The following is an 18,642-nucleotide window of genomic DNA, read 5'->3' on the forward strand; positions in this document are numbered from 1 at the left end:
TTATTCTAATCGAAATGTCGTACGAACGAGATTTAAAGTTACGTGGCTATATTTTTTCTAACGTTAAACTAATATTATATAAAACCTTTATAAAATACATACATTGTATTAATTTAAGTAAGCAAAAAACTAACCATATAAATATATAGGGGTTTTAAATATCAATATTTTGGAGGTACCACTTGAGTTTGATGGACTTGATTTTATGGTTTTTTTTAAATATTCTGCAAACTCTGTTATATTTATACATGACCAAAAATACTAAATTCGTTTTAATCTACAAATTTTGTGATATTTTTTTCTTTTCTGGGCGTGGCAGTTGGATGCTCGAAAAATCAAAAATAACTTTATTTTTAAAAAAGTAATCTTTGATGTTTCTTTTAATGAAATAAAATTCCAAAATAGTAAAATTTTACAATTTACAACAGAGCCATATCATTATTGTTGGAAAACTTTTCCATGCTCCATTTTCAATATCTTATCAATAATATGTTTACCTCTTTCAAAAAAAATTCACTTCTCTGCTTTTCATTTCCACTTTAAGTAAAATATGACTATTTTCCCGATGAATATAGAAAAATTAAAGATTACAAATATTTTTCCATGGTAATTCTTGTTTTGTTCACATTTTGAAATAAATAAAGGTCAGATTTTCAAATAGTTTTTTAAAGTATTATCACAAAACATAACGTTATTCAAAATGAGCCCTGAAAGCGTCAAAACTAGAAAATTCAATATTAATATACATTTTTTAAATAAACTTTGATTATTGTTTGATATAAAATGTATTCATTTTAATCGAAATAAAAATTTTAAATTTATTCATATTTCCAGACTTACTTAATAATATTTTAACTCAGATGAGAAAATGTGAAATTTTCTATAAATATTTTCAAATTAAACGGAAACGTAACAGAAATCCAAAACAAACTCAACACGCCCCTCTGAATTAATGATTAGAGTCAAATAAAATTGGAAAAATATCAAATAAATATCGAAATCTTAATATGAAGTTTAAAAAATTCCAATTAGAATTGAGATTTTATTTTGAAAATAAGAAAATTCCAAATGAATTTAAGATTTTAAAAGAAATTGAGAATTCTAATGAAAAAACATTCTTTCATTTCTTTATAAATAGGATTTTTTAAAGTAAATAGGTGAACTAATAATGTCTTTCTGTGGTATGTCCGTATTTATTTTACTCAAAATATAAAATTCCTTACTTCGCATATTAACAATAATTTTTAAGTTTATTAAGGAATTTACAAATAATTATTTTCGAATTTCACTTTCTCTTTTATAAATTTAAATTTTCAATTGTATCTGGAATGTTAACATTGATAGCAAAACATACATTCATATTCAAATATAAATTTTGTTTGTAAATTGTCTTTATATTTTTTTGTATTTTTAAATTTAAACTCACATACATTTTTCCTTTAAGTGTTTATTTAATTTACATTTCATGTTTTGTTCGTTTACTTCCTAGTTTTTACCTGCTTTGGAAATATTTAATATAAGCTGTATATTGGAAAATAGTAAAACTAGCAGGTAAACAGACTGTTAGTTTATATCGACTACCTATTTTTTTCCAGTGTATTCACATCTGTTTCTACCTGTTAATTGGGTAACACTTTTATTATTCTTAATCTCTTGAGTGGTGCCAAGTTTATTTAAAGTATATTTTCTCAGATGCTAATTAATTTTCATATTTTTTTGTTTATTATTACATCAACCTTTTAAACTGCACGTTCTTGGTCAGTGGCCCGAAAGAAAATTGCAAATTAATTAACTCAGTTAATAATCAATTACTACTTAAATCTCCATTACGTTGCTAACAATTGGCGCGCTCTCTGACATATTAAACAACAAACAATCAAGTGTCAAATAAATACAACGTTACAAAATAAAATAAACAAAATTAGTAAACAAGAACAAGCATCATTTTTAAATCTATGCAAAGTGTTTTTTATCTTTTGCTAAATTAAACTTTTACATATTTATGAAAACCAGTGCCAATATTGTGAAAATTACGTGAAGAGAAATTAATTAAATTAAAGCTTTTAACTGGAGTAGAAATTCTTCAGAGGACAATTTAAATTAATTTTGAGTTTTTACAAATGTGCGCGCTTTGATTCTTGTTGTTGGTTTATTTTTGTATCTGAACTGTCAAAAAAAAATTATAAGCGATTGTATGAATGAATGGGTTTTTGTTGTTTTTGGGAGAATAAGCAAAGAGAAAAGAGAACTAATTTTCTTGAGGAATGTAATTTTTGTTCATAATTTCAAAAAAGAACATACAAATTTTTCGTCTTGTTTGCCATTAATACTCCACATTTGATTAAAAAATTTTGGAGGAAACGCAACGTTTTATTAGAGGAGTTCAGTAAATGTTAGGAATTACAACAACTTACAAAGCATTTTTGAAAAATTTAAAGTGACTTTTTTTTCCATTAGTCAATTTTTTGAACTGAGAGTGTTGAATTGTGTTTAATTTAAGCAAATAATACCTTAAATAGACAAATACAGTTTAAAAATACGCTGATAACACCTCAAAATACTACAGAAATAGTTAAAAGTTTATTATTTAATAAAACAAATAACCACTGAAAGCAACTAAAAACTATAAGAACAGCAACAACAACATGTCATCATCAACGGCTCCCATTATAGCCAGTTCTAGTTCGACAATGAGTTTGCCATCCCGTGAAATGACTGATAATCGTTTGTTTCAGTTTTATTTGGAAAGTTTCTTCAAAATTCCCAAAGACATTAGCCATGATATAATCTATTGCCAAAGAGCTTTGAAGGCTCACATCAAGGTTCATCAGGTGAGTGAATGAATGAGTCTCGGAGACATATACAAATTAAATATTATAATAAGAAATCGAAACTTACAAAACACACGCACACATTCACCTGACTGACCATCCATACACACTCACACTAGATAATGAACAATTTGCAAACTTGTTAACAAAAAATAAAAATGAAAATGCTTTTGGACGTTGGTCATTTATAGTTTTTATTTCTTATTGTAAATTATTAAAATATAATTAAATAATATATTGATTTAAGAGAAAATAATGTCATGAAAATAATTTTCCTTTGTTTTCTTTCTTTTAGATGGTTTTGGATGTCTTTCAACAACAACCAGATGCAGTAAGTAGAAAAAGTTTTTAAATCATTTTGTTATTACTACAATTGAATATTTGTTGATACCTATTTCATAATTTCTATTAATTCTATATTTATTTCCCATATAATTTGATTCAATGCTAATCTAAAAGTCTTTATTATGTACACGTTTTTTTTTTATTCTGTATTTTATTTTTTTTTTGTTCATGCCATCATGTGCTAGATTTATTTTTTTCTCTGTTGTTTTATAGGTATTTCTTTTTTAAACACTTTCACTTTATTTATTTATTAGTATTCTTGCTTATTAACCAAATATTGTTTAAAAACAAAGTTTGTTTTTAATTAAAATGTCCTTACATGACTTTAGTTTTAATAAGTTGTTTACGTTTTCGTTATATTTTACCCCAAAAGTCTTTGTTCTTCTAAAATAAAGCAAACCAACCTACAACGTCACATCATCACCATCATCATCAGCACAATGTGTGTATTTTAAATGGCAGCTTATGTTTTTTTTCGCTTTCTATAAAAATTTAATAATAGACTTACTTCACCCCTAAGAATTGATAGTTAAATAGGTGTTATATATTTTTCATGAGAAACTTGATTATTGAATAATTTTTAACAATTGTTTTAAACAATTTATTATTATGAATAGGTATGTAGGTATTGTTAGCGTAAGATATTAGTAAAAGACTTCATGTTATCTCTTAATGTTTTCTAACAGGTACCTAGTTGTTATATTAATATTATTTTAGTATTATCTGTCAGCTAATTTGTGTTGTTGTATAATTGGTTACATTAATTTCTAATATTTTTATTTTTTAAATTCAATAATTAAAATATTTTTTTCCAACCAAATGTAAATATTATTTTGTATATACATACGTACATATGTAAATGCTGTGCAGCTTTTTAGGTTATGTTGAATTATTGTACATACATATGTACATGTAGTTATAACTTTATCATTGTAATAAAACTAAAGATGTTTAATAAAATGTTTAGCAAAGTTTGTATAATTTTCTGCGGCCTTTTAAAGTTATTTTATTTTTAGATTCATATAATTCTTTTGAATCTTTGTAGTTAGACTACAGAGTATATGCAAGTTGGTATTTTGTTTTTAAACATTAAAATTGAAGATCGGACTTGAAAATATATATTATAAAGCAAGAATGATAAAAAATGGGGATCTCTGTAGCTACTGAGAGTTCTAATATGAGTTCCAATTTGTATTGCATAATAATATTAACAATATCAGACCTATAGCACTTATGTATGTATATAGTAATTTGATTACATTAATATGGTCAAACGAAAAACCATATGTGTGTCTAATTTATCATGAACAGGAATAATATGCTCTTACAAGTGTCCTTTTAGTAAACAATCCTTAATAGAAAACTACAGTGGCAATATACCTATATTGGATAATTTAAAAGTTAAATTGTTTGTCCTAACTTTATCTCTTAAAAGCAATCTGACATTAATTAGCTTTCTTAATTTTTCGTGATACCTCCAAGCTTTTTTGTTATAACCCAACTTTATGTTAAGTGTTTTCATAACTTTACCTTAAGTGAATTATAATAATAAATTGTTGAAAACTTATTAATATGACGCAACAGAGTTTCCAGCAGTTTGGAATCTTTAAATCATACCAAGAGTTATGGGTCCATACTGGCTGCTGTAATTTTCTGTTGCGAAATTTGCAACCAGAAATTTGTGGTTGCCCTCTAACAATGTAACTGAAATTCGATTGCCATCCGTAACCGAACCATTGCATACATAGTTAAACTTTTAAATTTATTATTGGTTTTCTGAGAAAACGATGGATATATTAAATCCAATATATACAAATTTTCTTATAAATCGAAATTGCAATGAAAACAAATATGAATGTTCGAAATATTTTGAAATGATAATTTTCATTTGCTGATAGAGAAATGAAGATGACTTACTGCCAGTTTCCACATGTCGAAAGAAGTTAGTCGATGACATTTTGATGCTATTTCTATAACAAAAACATTCTGCGGGTCGATATATTGCCAATTGACGACAAAAAATTATATTTTTATTAAAAATTGGTAAAATATAACAAAATATGCATTATGATTAAAATTTGCAAAAATATGCCCGCCCCAAACAATCGATGAAATTTTACAGCAAAATGTGTGATTCGGATAGATAATTAGTCTGTATTATATTTGGACGTTCGAGTAAAAACATAAATTTGCAAATAAATCCGCCCCCTACTAAAAATCTAATTAGTTTACTCTGAAGTAGAATCTAAATTAATTTCGGTGAACTTCAATTTGCATTAAAACCAGTTTGGGTATAAAATTAAATGAATCAAGCCAGGGAGACCCTCTTTTATAGAAATTCAAAAATATGGATCCATTAAGTACTATAAGTATGACAAATTTTGACTTTCTGGGAGCTTCAACAAAAAAATCTGGAAAGAAGCAAACATACACATAGCCACACAAATGAGCATTGGAAATTATATATTTATACTAGCTGACCGACCTCCAGGCATCGCTCGTTAGCTATTAATAAAATTTTACTTCGTATGGGAGGTGCCACGCCCATTGTACCAATATAGGTCAATTGTGAATCTAACCCAGTAATGTTCACGCCATACAACAATTGTTTGAAAAATTTACACACATTTGTTACGCTCTTTTAAAAACTTTTGTTCATTCATCGTTTAGCTCTCGATGAAAACACATGCGACGGACTATCGTCATTTTTTTCAGACATTTACTAAGCATTGTTGTTGGTTGTTTTTGGACGAAGCATAGCAAACACAAGCGTTTCAATTGCAATTGAACACAAAATAACAAAGTCAAAAATAAATACAAAATTAAATAGAATTTAGGCCGTATAATGCATATTTTTTCTTTTCCTTAAAATTTAAATTACATTCATTAAAGAAATTGGTTATATGTGACAAAAATTCTAAATCTAAACTTTCATTATTTTGTTCTTATTTTAAATGTTTGACATTATGTTTGCTGGGTAGCTCTCTCACCAATACATCTTCATTTTTATTTTTGAACATCACTGATCTAACCCATCCAGGGACCCGCTCAAACACATACAATTTCTAATTTGAGCCAGTTTTTGATTTCAAGTCATTCTCAATTTTATAGCCAAACCCATAGATAAATATACATAGATCGGAAACTCTACGTCAAAAACCTAAGTGGTGAGAATGTATTTGTAATAAAAACTATGTGAAAACAAACAAGTAAGAGATCTATATTCTGCTGTGCCGAATCTTATATACCCTTCACCAAATTATACTTCAAAATAAAATTTTTAAATATTTTTAGGTAAACAAAATTTATTTTTTTTGCAGTTTTTAAATTTTTTTGAAAAAAAAATTTTCGAATTTTTTTTTAAATTTTAAAACTTTTTATAGCCAAACAATTTAGCGAAAAAAATCGGGTTAAAAATATTTTTTCCGATTTTGACCCATTGTAGGTCCAACTTACTATGGTCTTATATACGTCGTTGCAAATGTCTTTGAAATATCTATCATTAGATCTCCATATTGTCATTAATATAGACTTAGTAATCCAGATATAGGTCAAAAATCGAGGTTGTCCTGGTTTTTTCCTCATATTTCAGCCATTTGTGGACCGATTTTGCTGATTTTAAATAGCAAACTTCTCGAAAGCATGTCTGACAGAATTATTGCAGATTTGGATTTCGAAGATATCTGAACAAAAGAGCGTAATAGAGCATAAAAATACACACATTTCATTCAGTTGCTTGATGTTGTTGTGGATATTTTATTTTTTACAAAAAAAGCACACAAATTAAATGCCTCTTTTTGCCTACCAATGCTTTATAGGGTCGGAAATCAAAAATGTAGAAATTACAAACGGAATGACAAACTTATATATACCCTTCTCACGAAGGTGAAGGGTATACAAAAGGCGAATGTGTGATTATTTTGAGTAATTTTAAGTTTCCCTTCTATGTCTATTTCTCTATGATCATAAATTTGTTGGGTTACTAGAAAAATCCAGTTTATTAAAATTGTTAATTTCGAAAGTGTCATAAGTAAATTTTTATACGATAAGAAAAATTTCGAATGACGTCACGAGGCATACACAAAAACTTCACTGATCGATTTTCTAATGCAGATTATAAAAATCTGTTTGTATTTCTTTTCAAAAAGCTTAATTTGTGCCAAAAATATGCAACTTTTTGTGTTAAATCTTTTAAATGCGATAATCATGAGGGTATAACTGATAAACATGTCAAAGCTATATTGTGTTTCTGAAAGCTTTTACAAATATTCACTATCTAGGGGGAAGAAAAATGACACGTAATTAGTTTATGACTGGTAGGGAAGGATTGGACAATTTAAGTGTGTCTTCTTTTTGCAAATTACAGGACTAGTACATTTGTACAATTATACAAATACAATTGAATCAAATTTCTTCAATTAAATTTTCATAAGATGATGAAATCTTTTCTTTTTAAATGCATAAAGGGGAAATACCGAACTTCAAAATAGAACTGCAGTTCTTTCGTCATATATATGCTCGTATTTTCTTTTTTACATTAAACTTAAAATTGTGCTATCAAATTAAATACGCCCTCTGAACCAACACTAACTCATATCTTTTAAAAAACCCCATAACAAATTATCAACCAAGTTTTGCAGAACTCATATTAGATGTAATTTTAAAAGAACATTTGATTCGTCAATATTATATTATTAGCAGATAATTGAATTCATAACGTAGCACTCACTATGTCTTACTAACGCCATTTAATTAAACTCTAAATTATTTACAGAAAGTAATGCATATCATTTATTTTTTTTTTAAAAAAACCTGAGTCATCATAATCTTAAATACTCTTAAATAACTATAAATAAGATTTGTTATAAAGTAGATGAGTATAACAATAATATACAGCTGAATACCAAAAGTACTATATTTCTTGTTTTGTTTAGTAAATATAAGAATCAACATTTATTTTATCAATATTTTTCTAAAATAAACAAAACAGAAATACATACGAGTACATACCTACCTACCTATCTACATACATACAGTACAAACTTAACAGAAATTATTTTTCCTCATCTCTGCCTTGGACGATAACCCAGTAAAATATTAGCTGGAATTTATTAAATTTAATCTTTAAGATTAAACTTTATAAGAATTTTAGAAATGTGAACAAAAAACAGGCAGTGGAACAAGCTGTAATAGATTTAAATTAATATAGCTTTAAATATTCAAAAGATTTGCTGAACTAAATTAAATTAAAGCAGAGTATGTATTAAAAACTAAACAACATGATTAAATTTTGTTTGATAATAAGTCACTGGGCTAGTCTTTGTACACTCTTAAGTAAAAATGTGTAGATTTTGCATAAACACAGTGTAATTTGAGGTTATGTTTTGTCAATATGGCCGTTGGTGCTACATAATTTTGTAAAATGAATACTATTTCCAATGAAATCAATAACATCTAAACTGATAATTTCTTGAAAAAATCTATAAAAATTTCTTCCTATAACCTTTTAAATGCATTTTCTTTGCTCAAGCTACAGCGATTTATGTCTATTTTAACGCCATTTTCTTCTTAAATGTAGTATGTGTGTAAGTAGGTATATTATGGTCGGTCGGTTCGTTGGTTGGTCGATTTGTATTGTTGTTGTTGCTTTGTTTATTGTTTAAGGTCGTTATTATTTTGTAGTCAGTTTATTTTATTTTATTTATTTTTATATTTCAGTATTTTTTAGTCATTGTTTATAAAGGTAGTTTGTGTTTTATACATATATTTTTCAATTTTATTTTGTCATGTAGTTGTGCTGGTACAAAGAAAGTGTTTAATTAATTTAAAGGAAATTATTTGTTATTGAATTTTCCTTATTTATACATCAGCACATAACGATAAACATCATTTTGTATGGCTAAATGATTTGTTAATCTGTAAATTATATGATTTAATATCATTATTATTATTATATGGTGGAATACATACATAATTATTATCTTAAAATAAATAAATTTAAACATTCATACATTAGTACAGGTTTAATGTACGTGCTATAATCATAGAGAAACACACATAGAACAGAAACTGGAAAAAAATTCAAACAAAAAAAACTAATCAAAACAAATCATACATACTAGTATTGTTTTTGTTTTCTTATCATTTGTTTTACTAATACATTCTCACCTCATAGATTTTGACAACTGAGTTAAGTATTTGAAATAAAAGTTTCTGCTCTATGTACATATATTCCTCTCTGATTATGTTTACTTTATAAACGCATCTGTCTCCAGTGTTGTATTTTCCACTTTTTTGTTGTTTTATTTATTCATGTCATCATTAGGGACAGATGTAACAAATTGTGTTGAAAATTTTGAAGATTCTTTGATTTTGTTTACTTTGTTCTCACTCACATGTGCGTAATTGGAAACCAAATGGATTTAGTTTCTTGTAAATTAGAATTAGATTTGAATAATTGGAAGTTGAAGATATTTATAACTTTAGAAAAACTTGTGTAAATAAACAAATCTTTTCTATTCAAGGAGTTTTAAGAGATTTTGTTAAAATACACACAATACTTACAATATTAACCTCATTTTTTCACATTACTTTGAGAATTTAACAAAAAAAAAAATGCAGTGTAAATTACGTGAAGTAATTTACAAAATAGGAGACTAATATTTTGAAAAGTCCGGAAAAAGAATCAAAATTTTCTTAAATGAACAGAAGAAAGAGATTTTAAAGTACTGCAATTATCCTAGCAAACATTTAGCTCTTCTCAAATGCCAAACTTTTGAGAATTATTAAATAAACATTTGAGAATAATAGCCTTCTCAAAAGAAGGTGAGTTTATTCTCAATAAAAGTTTTTAGAATGATTTTAGCTTTATAGTTGGAAAATTACAATGTTTCCAACGTTCTTCCAAGAACATACTCCAAAGGAAAACAATTTTCAAAGTTTTGTATGAAAATCACTCAGTTTTTTAAAAAAAAATTTGATTGTTTCTGAATCAGGCCCTAAATTTTTGGTTGGAGATTAAATTTTTAATATCAGATTGAGAAAATATAATTTTTCAATAATTTTCTTGCATTAAATTTAAATGTAAAATTCAAACCAATTTGTTGGTTTCATAACCCTTTGAGTATTAGCTTTCTTGAAAAGAACATTATTTTTCAAACGTTAGACCTTGTGTTTGTTAAAATATAGAAAGCATTAGCAGGTGATTCAAATGTTCATAACAAGATATCTGTATATATCGATTCTGCTTATCGATTTTCGGGCTAACATCGACATCTTTCGAATAGCTTCTTTGTGGTCCAATGTTCCTGACAGATATTCTTAACACAGAATTGGAAACAATACGAACAACTTTCTACCCTTCACCCAGAGTAGTATATAGTTTCTCAGTAGCCATGTCCGTCGTTTTAAAAATCTTGTTACAAATCAATCGATAAATTTCAACATTATTCGAAAAAGTTTGAAACTGTGGCCTAGCCTATATATGTATATGTAGGTAGGTTAATACAAGTAAGAAAAGTGAGAACATTTATATGAAACTAATTGTTTTCTTAATTATTACCATGATTACGTATTTTTTGAAATCAAATCGATCTTAGAATTAAAGGCGGGACAAATTACAGAAAGATGTAAATTTTTAATCGAAAATGTGTTTATTTTATTAATTTATCGAAAAAGTCGAAAAATGTTTAACCATAGAAACTAATTTAAATATTAAATATGTCTTTGAACTCACCATGGTGATAAAGATACACGTTTGTCATTTCGTATGTAAATTCAGCAATATTAATTTGCTAATCTACAAATAAAGAATATATAGTACATATGTATGAATATTCTAGGGCTTTTCATTTGTTGTGATGCTATACAAAGTTTTGAATCTCTGTATTATGAACCAATGGCGCTGGTTTTTTATAAATTGTGGAGCATGTAGTTACAGGATTGTAGGTTACTAGAATATATGAAATATTTCCAATTTCTGACTGATTATTATGCATTTATCAATATACAAATTCTTTTTAGATTATCATTATTAATATCAACAAATATCTCAAATATATTCAAAAACTTGTTGGCAATTAGGTCATATTTTCCAACAAATATAACACTTTTTTCTACATGTTCATTTTTAATTCAATATTATAATTTAATTTATTTTTTTTCCAGGATCCCCAACAAAAGAAACGCATTCTCGATGAACTGGAAGGGGAAATTTATGAAATCAATGCTGAACAAAACTTTCTATTCTTACGTCTCAGACGCATTATAGATGAATTTATGAAAATGTTAAAGAAAAATGACATACCAACTGATGCCACCACCACCAATGCCTTTGTGTCCAAAGAACTGGTACCCCTAATTAACGATACTACTTTGGAAATTATACCCACAACTGTAATCTCTCGCAGTAGCGAGGAGAAATTAATCGAAAAATATTTCGAAGTTCAAAAGGATACAAAACCTGAACCAGTTTATGAACATATGGAAATTATTGATTTAGACGATGATGATGACAGCAAAGTTGTGGTAAAGAAGAAAATTGAAAAAGCTCATGGCAGTCGGATAGAGCGCATTAACAATGCCGCTGTAACGGGTGAAAGTTTATTGAAAAATTTTCAAGGTAATATGGCGACTCAGCCTTCATTGCTGAAACCCTTCAATCAAAGAATGACCCATGATTTGATGACTTTGGATGTTAAGCCTAATACTGCTAAACCTGTAAAAACTTTGGGTGATCTTTACAAAAAGAAAAAAGAGGAGAAGGTGATTAATCAAAGAATGGCTCAAGAGTTAATGGCGGTGGATGTTAAGCCTAACATTATTAAACCGCTGAAAACCTTGGGTGATCTTTACCAGCAAAAAAAAGAGGAAAAGGATAAAGACTTCGAGTTGCCGGTATCCACAAATGTTAAAATGAGTCGTATGAATTTGAGACAAGCTCTTAAACGTGCCCAAGCCGCTGTTAGAGGACCCACCAGTAACACAATACCAGCACCACCTCCACCACCTCCAGCACCCGTTGCACCAGCACCAGTTGCTGCTACAGAAGTGGTTGTGAAGAAGTCTAATGCCGCTAAAACTAGAGCTACTCGTGCTGCCGCCGCCGCAGCAGCTGCTACAGCTTCAGCCTCTTCATCTGGTTCCCAGAAATCACCCGAAAGAAGTTCTTCATCTGAGGAAGGTACCCCAGAACGTGGCCATACACCACCTCATAACTATTGGCCCGATGAATTTGAGGAGACTCGCACTAAGGCCGAAGAATATGGCCAGGAAATGTTTTTGAGATTGTTCGATTTGTTTACACCCGAAGTAAATGCTCAATTGCAGCAAAGACGTTCGAAGAGACGTAGACGTTGTGTACAGAATAACAGTTATCATTATGGCAGGATTGAGGTAAGTTTTAAATAATTTTAAAACATTATTAATTAACTTTAATGAAGTGCTAAATGAAATCATAATTAACAAATATCTTTTATCTTTCTCCAGCATCATCCTGCTTCATCACTAAATGAACCAGATAACAAAAAGAAACGCAAAGCTTTTCTTTTGTCGCCTCAGGTTAAAAAGGCCATACCAGCTAAACGCACTAAAAGACGTAGTGCCGACAATGTGTCTGAAGCAAATTCAGCACCAACTTCACGTTCTGCCTCTAGATCACCAGATGACAAACGTTCATGCAATGAGTGTCTAAAGACTGGTATTAGTCTAGAGCAATGTGAAGAATGTAAATTATACTATCATGCCCAGTGTCATCGCGAAGAAGACGATCCCATGATTACAAATGATCCCAAAAAAAACTTAAATGATTTGAAAAAATGTCCAGGCTGTAAAAGAAAACATGATAAAGCTATAAAAGATGGTAGGTAGTCATAACAAAAACACAAATTTCCAAAAAAAACAAATGTTTTAATTTGCAATTCCTTTACAGAATTCTTGCTACATAAAAAACTGCAGTGTAGTGCCCAAGATTTGGAATTGCAATTAGCTAAAGAGAAGGATCGTAATGAAATTCTGCAAAGAACTGGCAAATCCTATAAAATACAAATGAATAATATATTTAAAATAGTTAATTCATTTAAAACTGAATCATCTACCTCTAAATCTAAATCTGCCGATGTAAATGTTGTCTATGACTTGGACAAAATATTGTAGATGATGATGTCATACAATTGGCAGAAAATAGCATATTGTAAATGCTGCGTATAAACTTAAGAATAGTTTGTATACAACATTAATTTGTAGAAATTTAAGTTTTTAATTACCCTATTGCTACTAACATACAATATATTATTTTGATTGTTCATTAAGTTTTGAAATAATTTTCTTTTTTATTATTATTAGTTTTAATTATAATTTTTTTTTTTATTTCTTAAATCTAGCAATTTGTCATATAAACAATGTTAATTACTATACCCCCCATCATGTTTATCAAAAATTTCCTTTTTTTATTATTATTAATATACATATCTTTAAGTTTTTATGGTTCTTTTGAGTTTTTTATTCCTACAATTCAAAAAGTCCTGCATTATTAAATAAATAAAACACATTTCATTTTAATAATATAAAAAAAATTTGTTTATATAATTTGTTTAATATAACATTTGAAGTTTTTTAAAAGGTTCAAGGAAGCGACTTATTTATTTAAAACATTTATTCCACATTTTCTTTATTTTTTTTTTAGAAATTTCTATTTAAAATTTCATAATTTAACAGGCAAACAAGAATTTTACCAAAATCTGTGTAAAATTGTTAATATTGCACCAATGGTTATGATTTGCTTAAATTGTAATTTATTTAGTGTTTCACTGCCATTGCACAAGTCACCTTGACAGAAGCACATGTAGACCTTTTTGTAATTGTATATTGTGTTGGCACAGCGGTCTTGATTGTCATCAGGGCCACGTTGTACACACATACGTTGTATGGCTTGATCGTAATCTGAAAGAGGAAATTTTTTAAAAAAAAATTTTATAATTAGAAGAGAATTTGTTATAATTCTTATGGTAGCAAATTAATTCTTAAATGAGGGAAGAAGTTATATATCTAACGTCGTTAATGTATACAATATTCATTAGCATCTCTGGATCCTTGTCCGTCTATCCTTCACCAAATTGTACTTCATAACAAAAATTTTAAATATTTTTAGGTAAACAACATTTTTATTTTTTTCATTTTTTGGAAAAAACTAATTTCGAATTGTTTTTTTAAATTTAATTTTTAATAATTAGTGAAAAAAAAATTCGGGTTAAAAAATATTTTTTCCGATTTATCCCATTGTAGGTCCAACTTACTATGGTCTTATATACAAAGTCGTCGTTGCAAAGGTCTTTGAAATATCTATAATTAGATATCCATATTGTCTATATTAATGACTTAGTAATCCAGATATAGGTCAAAAATAGGTAAAAAATCTATTTTGTCCTGGTTTTTTCCTTATATCTCAACCATTTGTGGACCGATTTTCTAGATTTTAAATAGCAACCGAGCCGGAGGAATTCCGAAGATATTGATGTATTAATCGTGTATGTAAGTTATTTGGGGGCTTCGGTATGTTGATTTCAACAGACAGACGAACATGGCTTAATCGACTCCGCTATCTATAAGGATCCAGAATATGATTAGCTTTCAAATTGACTAACTCATGAACACGATTTGATTTGCCCTTTAACTACTTGTAAAGTAGAGAAAAAAGTACAAGAAATATGCAAATTTAAGACAGTAATTGTGGGTCTCCTATAAAGAAACTTTTAGAAATTAATCGAGGATCTACTATAAAGAATCTTTAAAATAGAAATTGTTGGTCTTCTATAAAGATACTTTAAGAAAGTAGTCGTGGATCTTCTATAAAGAAAATTCAAAACAGCAAACTGTCGTTTTCTATGAAGAAACTTTATGTTAGTAAACGTTGATATTCTATAAAGAAACTTTAAGACAATAATCGTGGGTGTTCTATAAAGAAACTATAAAACAGCAATCGGGGTTTTATGTGAAGAAACTTTAAGATAGTAATCGGAAGTCTCATCTATAAAGAAACTTTAAAACAATAATCGAGAGTCTTCTATAAATAAACTTTTAAGCAATAATCGTAGATCTCCTATAAAGAAACATTAAAACAATAATCGAGGGTATTCTATAAAAGAAACTTTAAAACAATAATCGAGGGTCTTCTATAAATAAACTTAAAGATTGTAATATTAGGTCTCCTGTAAAAAAATCATTAAGACAGTAATCGTGGGTCTCCTCTAAAAATAAACTTAATTTTAAGGGTAATCGTGGGCCTCCTCTAAAAATACTCTTTTAGGCAGTAAACTTTAAGACATTAATCGCTTTCTCTAAAATAAACTGTATTCGTGGGTCTCTCTAATAATACTCTTTTAGACAGTAAACTTTAAGCCATTAATCGTGGTTCTCTAAAATAAACTTTAAAACTGTATTCGTGTATCTTCCCAAAAAATAAAGTTTAAAACAGTAATCGTGGGTCTTCTCTAAAAAGAAACTTAAGACAGCCGAATCTTATATACCCTTCACCAAATTATACTTCAAAATACAAATTTTAAATATTTTTGGGTAAATTTAAATTTTTTTTTTTTAAATTTTAAAAAACATTTTTTTTTTAATTTTAAAAAACATTTTTTTTTAAATTTAAAATTTTATTTTTTTTAAATTTAAAAAAACTTTTTTTTTAAATTTTAAAGAACATTTTTTTTTAAATTTAAAATTTTATTTTTTTTTAAATTTTAAAAAACATTTTTTTGTTTCTCAAATTTTTTTTTGCTGAAAAGAAAAATTCGGGTTAAAAAATATTTTTTCCGATTTTGACCCATTGTAGGTCCAACTTACTATGGTCTTATATACGTCGTTGCAAAGGTCTTTGAAATATCTATCATTAGATATCCACATTGTCTATATTAATGACTTAGTAATCCAGATATAGGTCAAAAATAGTTCAAGAGAGACATGGCTTAATCGACTCCGCTATCTATAAGAACCGGAATATATATATTTTACAGGGTCGGAAAATTATATTGTGGAAATTACAAACGGAATGACAAACTTATAATCCCCTTCTACCCTTCTCACGAAGGTGAAGGGTCGTAACTCTTCTATAAAGAATTAAACAAACTTTAAGACAAAAATCCTATAAAGAAACTCTAAGATAGTAGTAATGGCTCTTCTAAATACATACTTTTGGCGAAACAAATCAAAATCCTCATAGGTAGTATAGTGCAGTCAACATAAATAATCAACTGTTAAAATATTTGAAAAAAAAAATAACTTACCATCCGTAGCATAGGTACCACCACCCTCAATAACTTTGCCACACCAGCCGGAAGCACAGGGTATAGCCGCTAGGCCCGGTTCACTCTCTACATCGGTGGCATTGAAATTAAAAGGATCTCTGCAACTGCCCAGTTCACCTCGTGAACGACAAGAATAACAACGTCTTAGTATAGCTGTATTTGTATAAAGCAAAAGAAAACAAACAAAAACAACATGCAAATTATAAAATAAACAATAATAAAAAAAACAAGTAAATAAACAAGAAATGCTCGTTTTTTGTGCACACAAATATTTGCTAAAAAATTAAACCCTGACATATTCTAGATATTCAAATAAAATGTGACATTTTACTTAAAAAAATCACTAGTTGCACACCTTTATTTTTCCACTTGAACATAAAAGAAAACGAGTTAAGTGACAAAATTCTTTTGCTTAATTACAGATTTTCATAAAGAAACTACTGCATACTACTACATACATACAAAATACTTTAAATGAAAAGTGAAATTAATCATGAAACCTCAAAGTTTTTAAGCAAGAAAAAAACACATTAAAATGATTCATAATATTAATTCAGTTAAATTACAAAATTTATGTATATAAACTAACACACAAAAAAGAACTTAAACAATTAAGTTATTGTAAACACAAAAACATTCACATATTTATTAAATACTTTAAAATAGTAAAAATCTATTTTTAAATAGATTTTTTCTAGTTGCTGAGAAACAAAACAAAAGACTTTAAGACACCAACTCGATTTCTTTAAATTCAATGAAATTGTTTTTCTTTCTTACCATTAGAAAAATTAAATAAATTTAATAATATCACTATCACAGTTATTTGTATGCTGACGATTTTCATTTTATTCCACAAAATTTTTCTAAATATTTTTATTATTATTGTGTATTGTAGTTTTTTCTTTTGTACTTTTAGAAACTAATTGTGCAGAGTGGCACACATTACACTTCTTTTTCTTGTTACTTTACTTCTTTTGGTTAAAATAATTTCAGCATTGCCACTAAGTTGTGTTTTCATTTCCAAAAAAAAAATATAGCCACGTTTAGAGAATATGTTGAAACGATATAATGGAAAATGGTGGTAACACCATTAAATATCTCCACCTAATTTTTTTAAATTCACCTTGTCACTATTAATTGTGTGGTTGAATTGGCTAAACTTAGCGAAGACACTTTAAGTTATTCAATTCACCTTCAAGGAAACTGCTGTATCTACATTTGATAGGTATTACTGTTGCATAAGGTTTCAATGGTTACATTTTTACCATCTTTTTTGATGGTGGTTATTATATTGATTGATACCGTTTGTAACAAATCAAAATATTTGTCGCAGACTCGTATTAGTATACATATATGTATTATCTGGGTCCTCATACGATTCTAAGACGATCTAGCTATGCCCGTCTGTCTGTTGAAAACACTATAGGGCCCACACGAAAGGAGCTAGCTGGCTGATAAGGTTTGCTTAATATTGAAAATATCGGTTATTTCACCTAGCCCCGGAAAACAGTTTGAGCTGTCATAAATATATTGATTATGCGACTATCCTAATAAAATTTTGCACAAATTAGTTCTAAGTTCTCTTAAATTATACTGTAGAAAATCGGCCAATATTTGTCTCTAGCACCCATAAAAGGTTTCCCTTAGAAAACGACTTGAGCATTAAAAATTGTCTTATAATAATTAATATCGTAATGAAGTTGGACGTAAACAAGTTTTATATGAACTTAAATCCAACTTTTGTAAGCATCCGTCCATAATTGATCCATATAATCCATATATCAGACAAATATTTTATTGTCAATATATGTATATAATAATATTGTTACGAAATTGCAGTATCATGTCCTGGGATACAATTCCTGTGTTCTTTAATTATTTTTTTACAAGAGTCCAATACCTTTCCACAGGCCAAAGTTCTGGAAAGTTGGGTGGATTTGAATACCACTCAAGGGACTTAGTGGCATGATGCCAAATCGGACCAGAAATATGATGGCACTCTGTGCTGTTTTAAGAAAGGTAAAAGCCGTAGACACCCCGCAATCTTCTATCTTCTATATAAATAAAATCAAAGGTCGTTCGTTGGTAATTGCATCAGTAGAGAACGGCCGGACCGATTTAGACAATTTTTTTTTTTTTAAAATGTTGGTCATAGTCCAACTTAG

The 18,642-nt window shown here is 28.1% G+C and overlaps 2 protein-coding genes across 2 annotated transcripts; one reads left to right on the forward strand and one right to left on the reverse strand.

Moving 5' to 3' along the window:
* Window positions 1-2,216: 2,216 nt before the first annotated feature.
* Lint-1 (l(3)mbt interacting protein 1) lies at window positions 2,217-13,468 on the forward strand. The gene is made up of 5 exons (XM_065508311.1): window positions 2,217-2,831; window positions 3,127-3,162; window positions 11,343-12,569; window positions 12,663-13,035; window positions 13,105-13,468. Exons 1-5 carry the CDS (start codon window positions 2,646-2,648, stop codon window positions 13,326-13,328), a joined length of 2,046 nt encoding a protein of 681 aa, XP_065364383.1. The 5' UTR covers window positions 2,217-2,645; the 3' UTR covers window positions 13,329-13,468.
* Window positions 13,469-13,722: 254 nt separating this feature from the next.
* On the reverse strand, window positions 13,723-17,431 carry rtv (QVR superfamily protein rtv). The gene is made up of 3 exons (XM_065508312.1): window positions 17,255-17,431; window positions 16,457-16,630; window positions 13,723-14,114 (listed from the first exon to the last, which is right to left on the reverse strand). The coding sequence occupies exons 1-3, from the start codon at window positions 17,319-17,321 to the stop codon at window positions 13,903-13,905; spliced, it is 453 nt and encodes a 150-aa protein (XP_065364384.1). The 5' UTR covers window positions 17,322-17,431; the 3' UTR covers window positions 13,723-13,902.
* Window positions 17,432-18,642: the final 1,211 nt, after the last annotated feature.

This window comes from Calliphora vicina, chromosome 4 (genome assembly GCF_958450345.1).
Source record: "Calliphora vicina chromosome 4, idCalVici1.1, whole genome shotgun sequence".
Lineage (NCBI taxonomy): Eukaryota > Metazoa > Arthropoda > Insecta > Diptera > Calliphoridae > Calliphora > Calliphora vicina.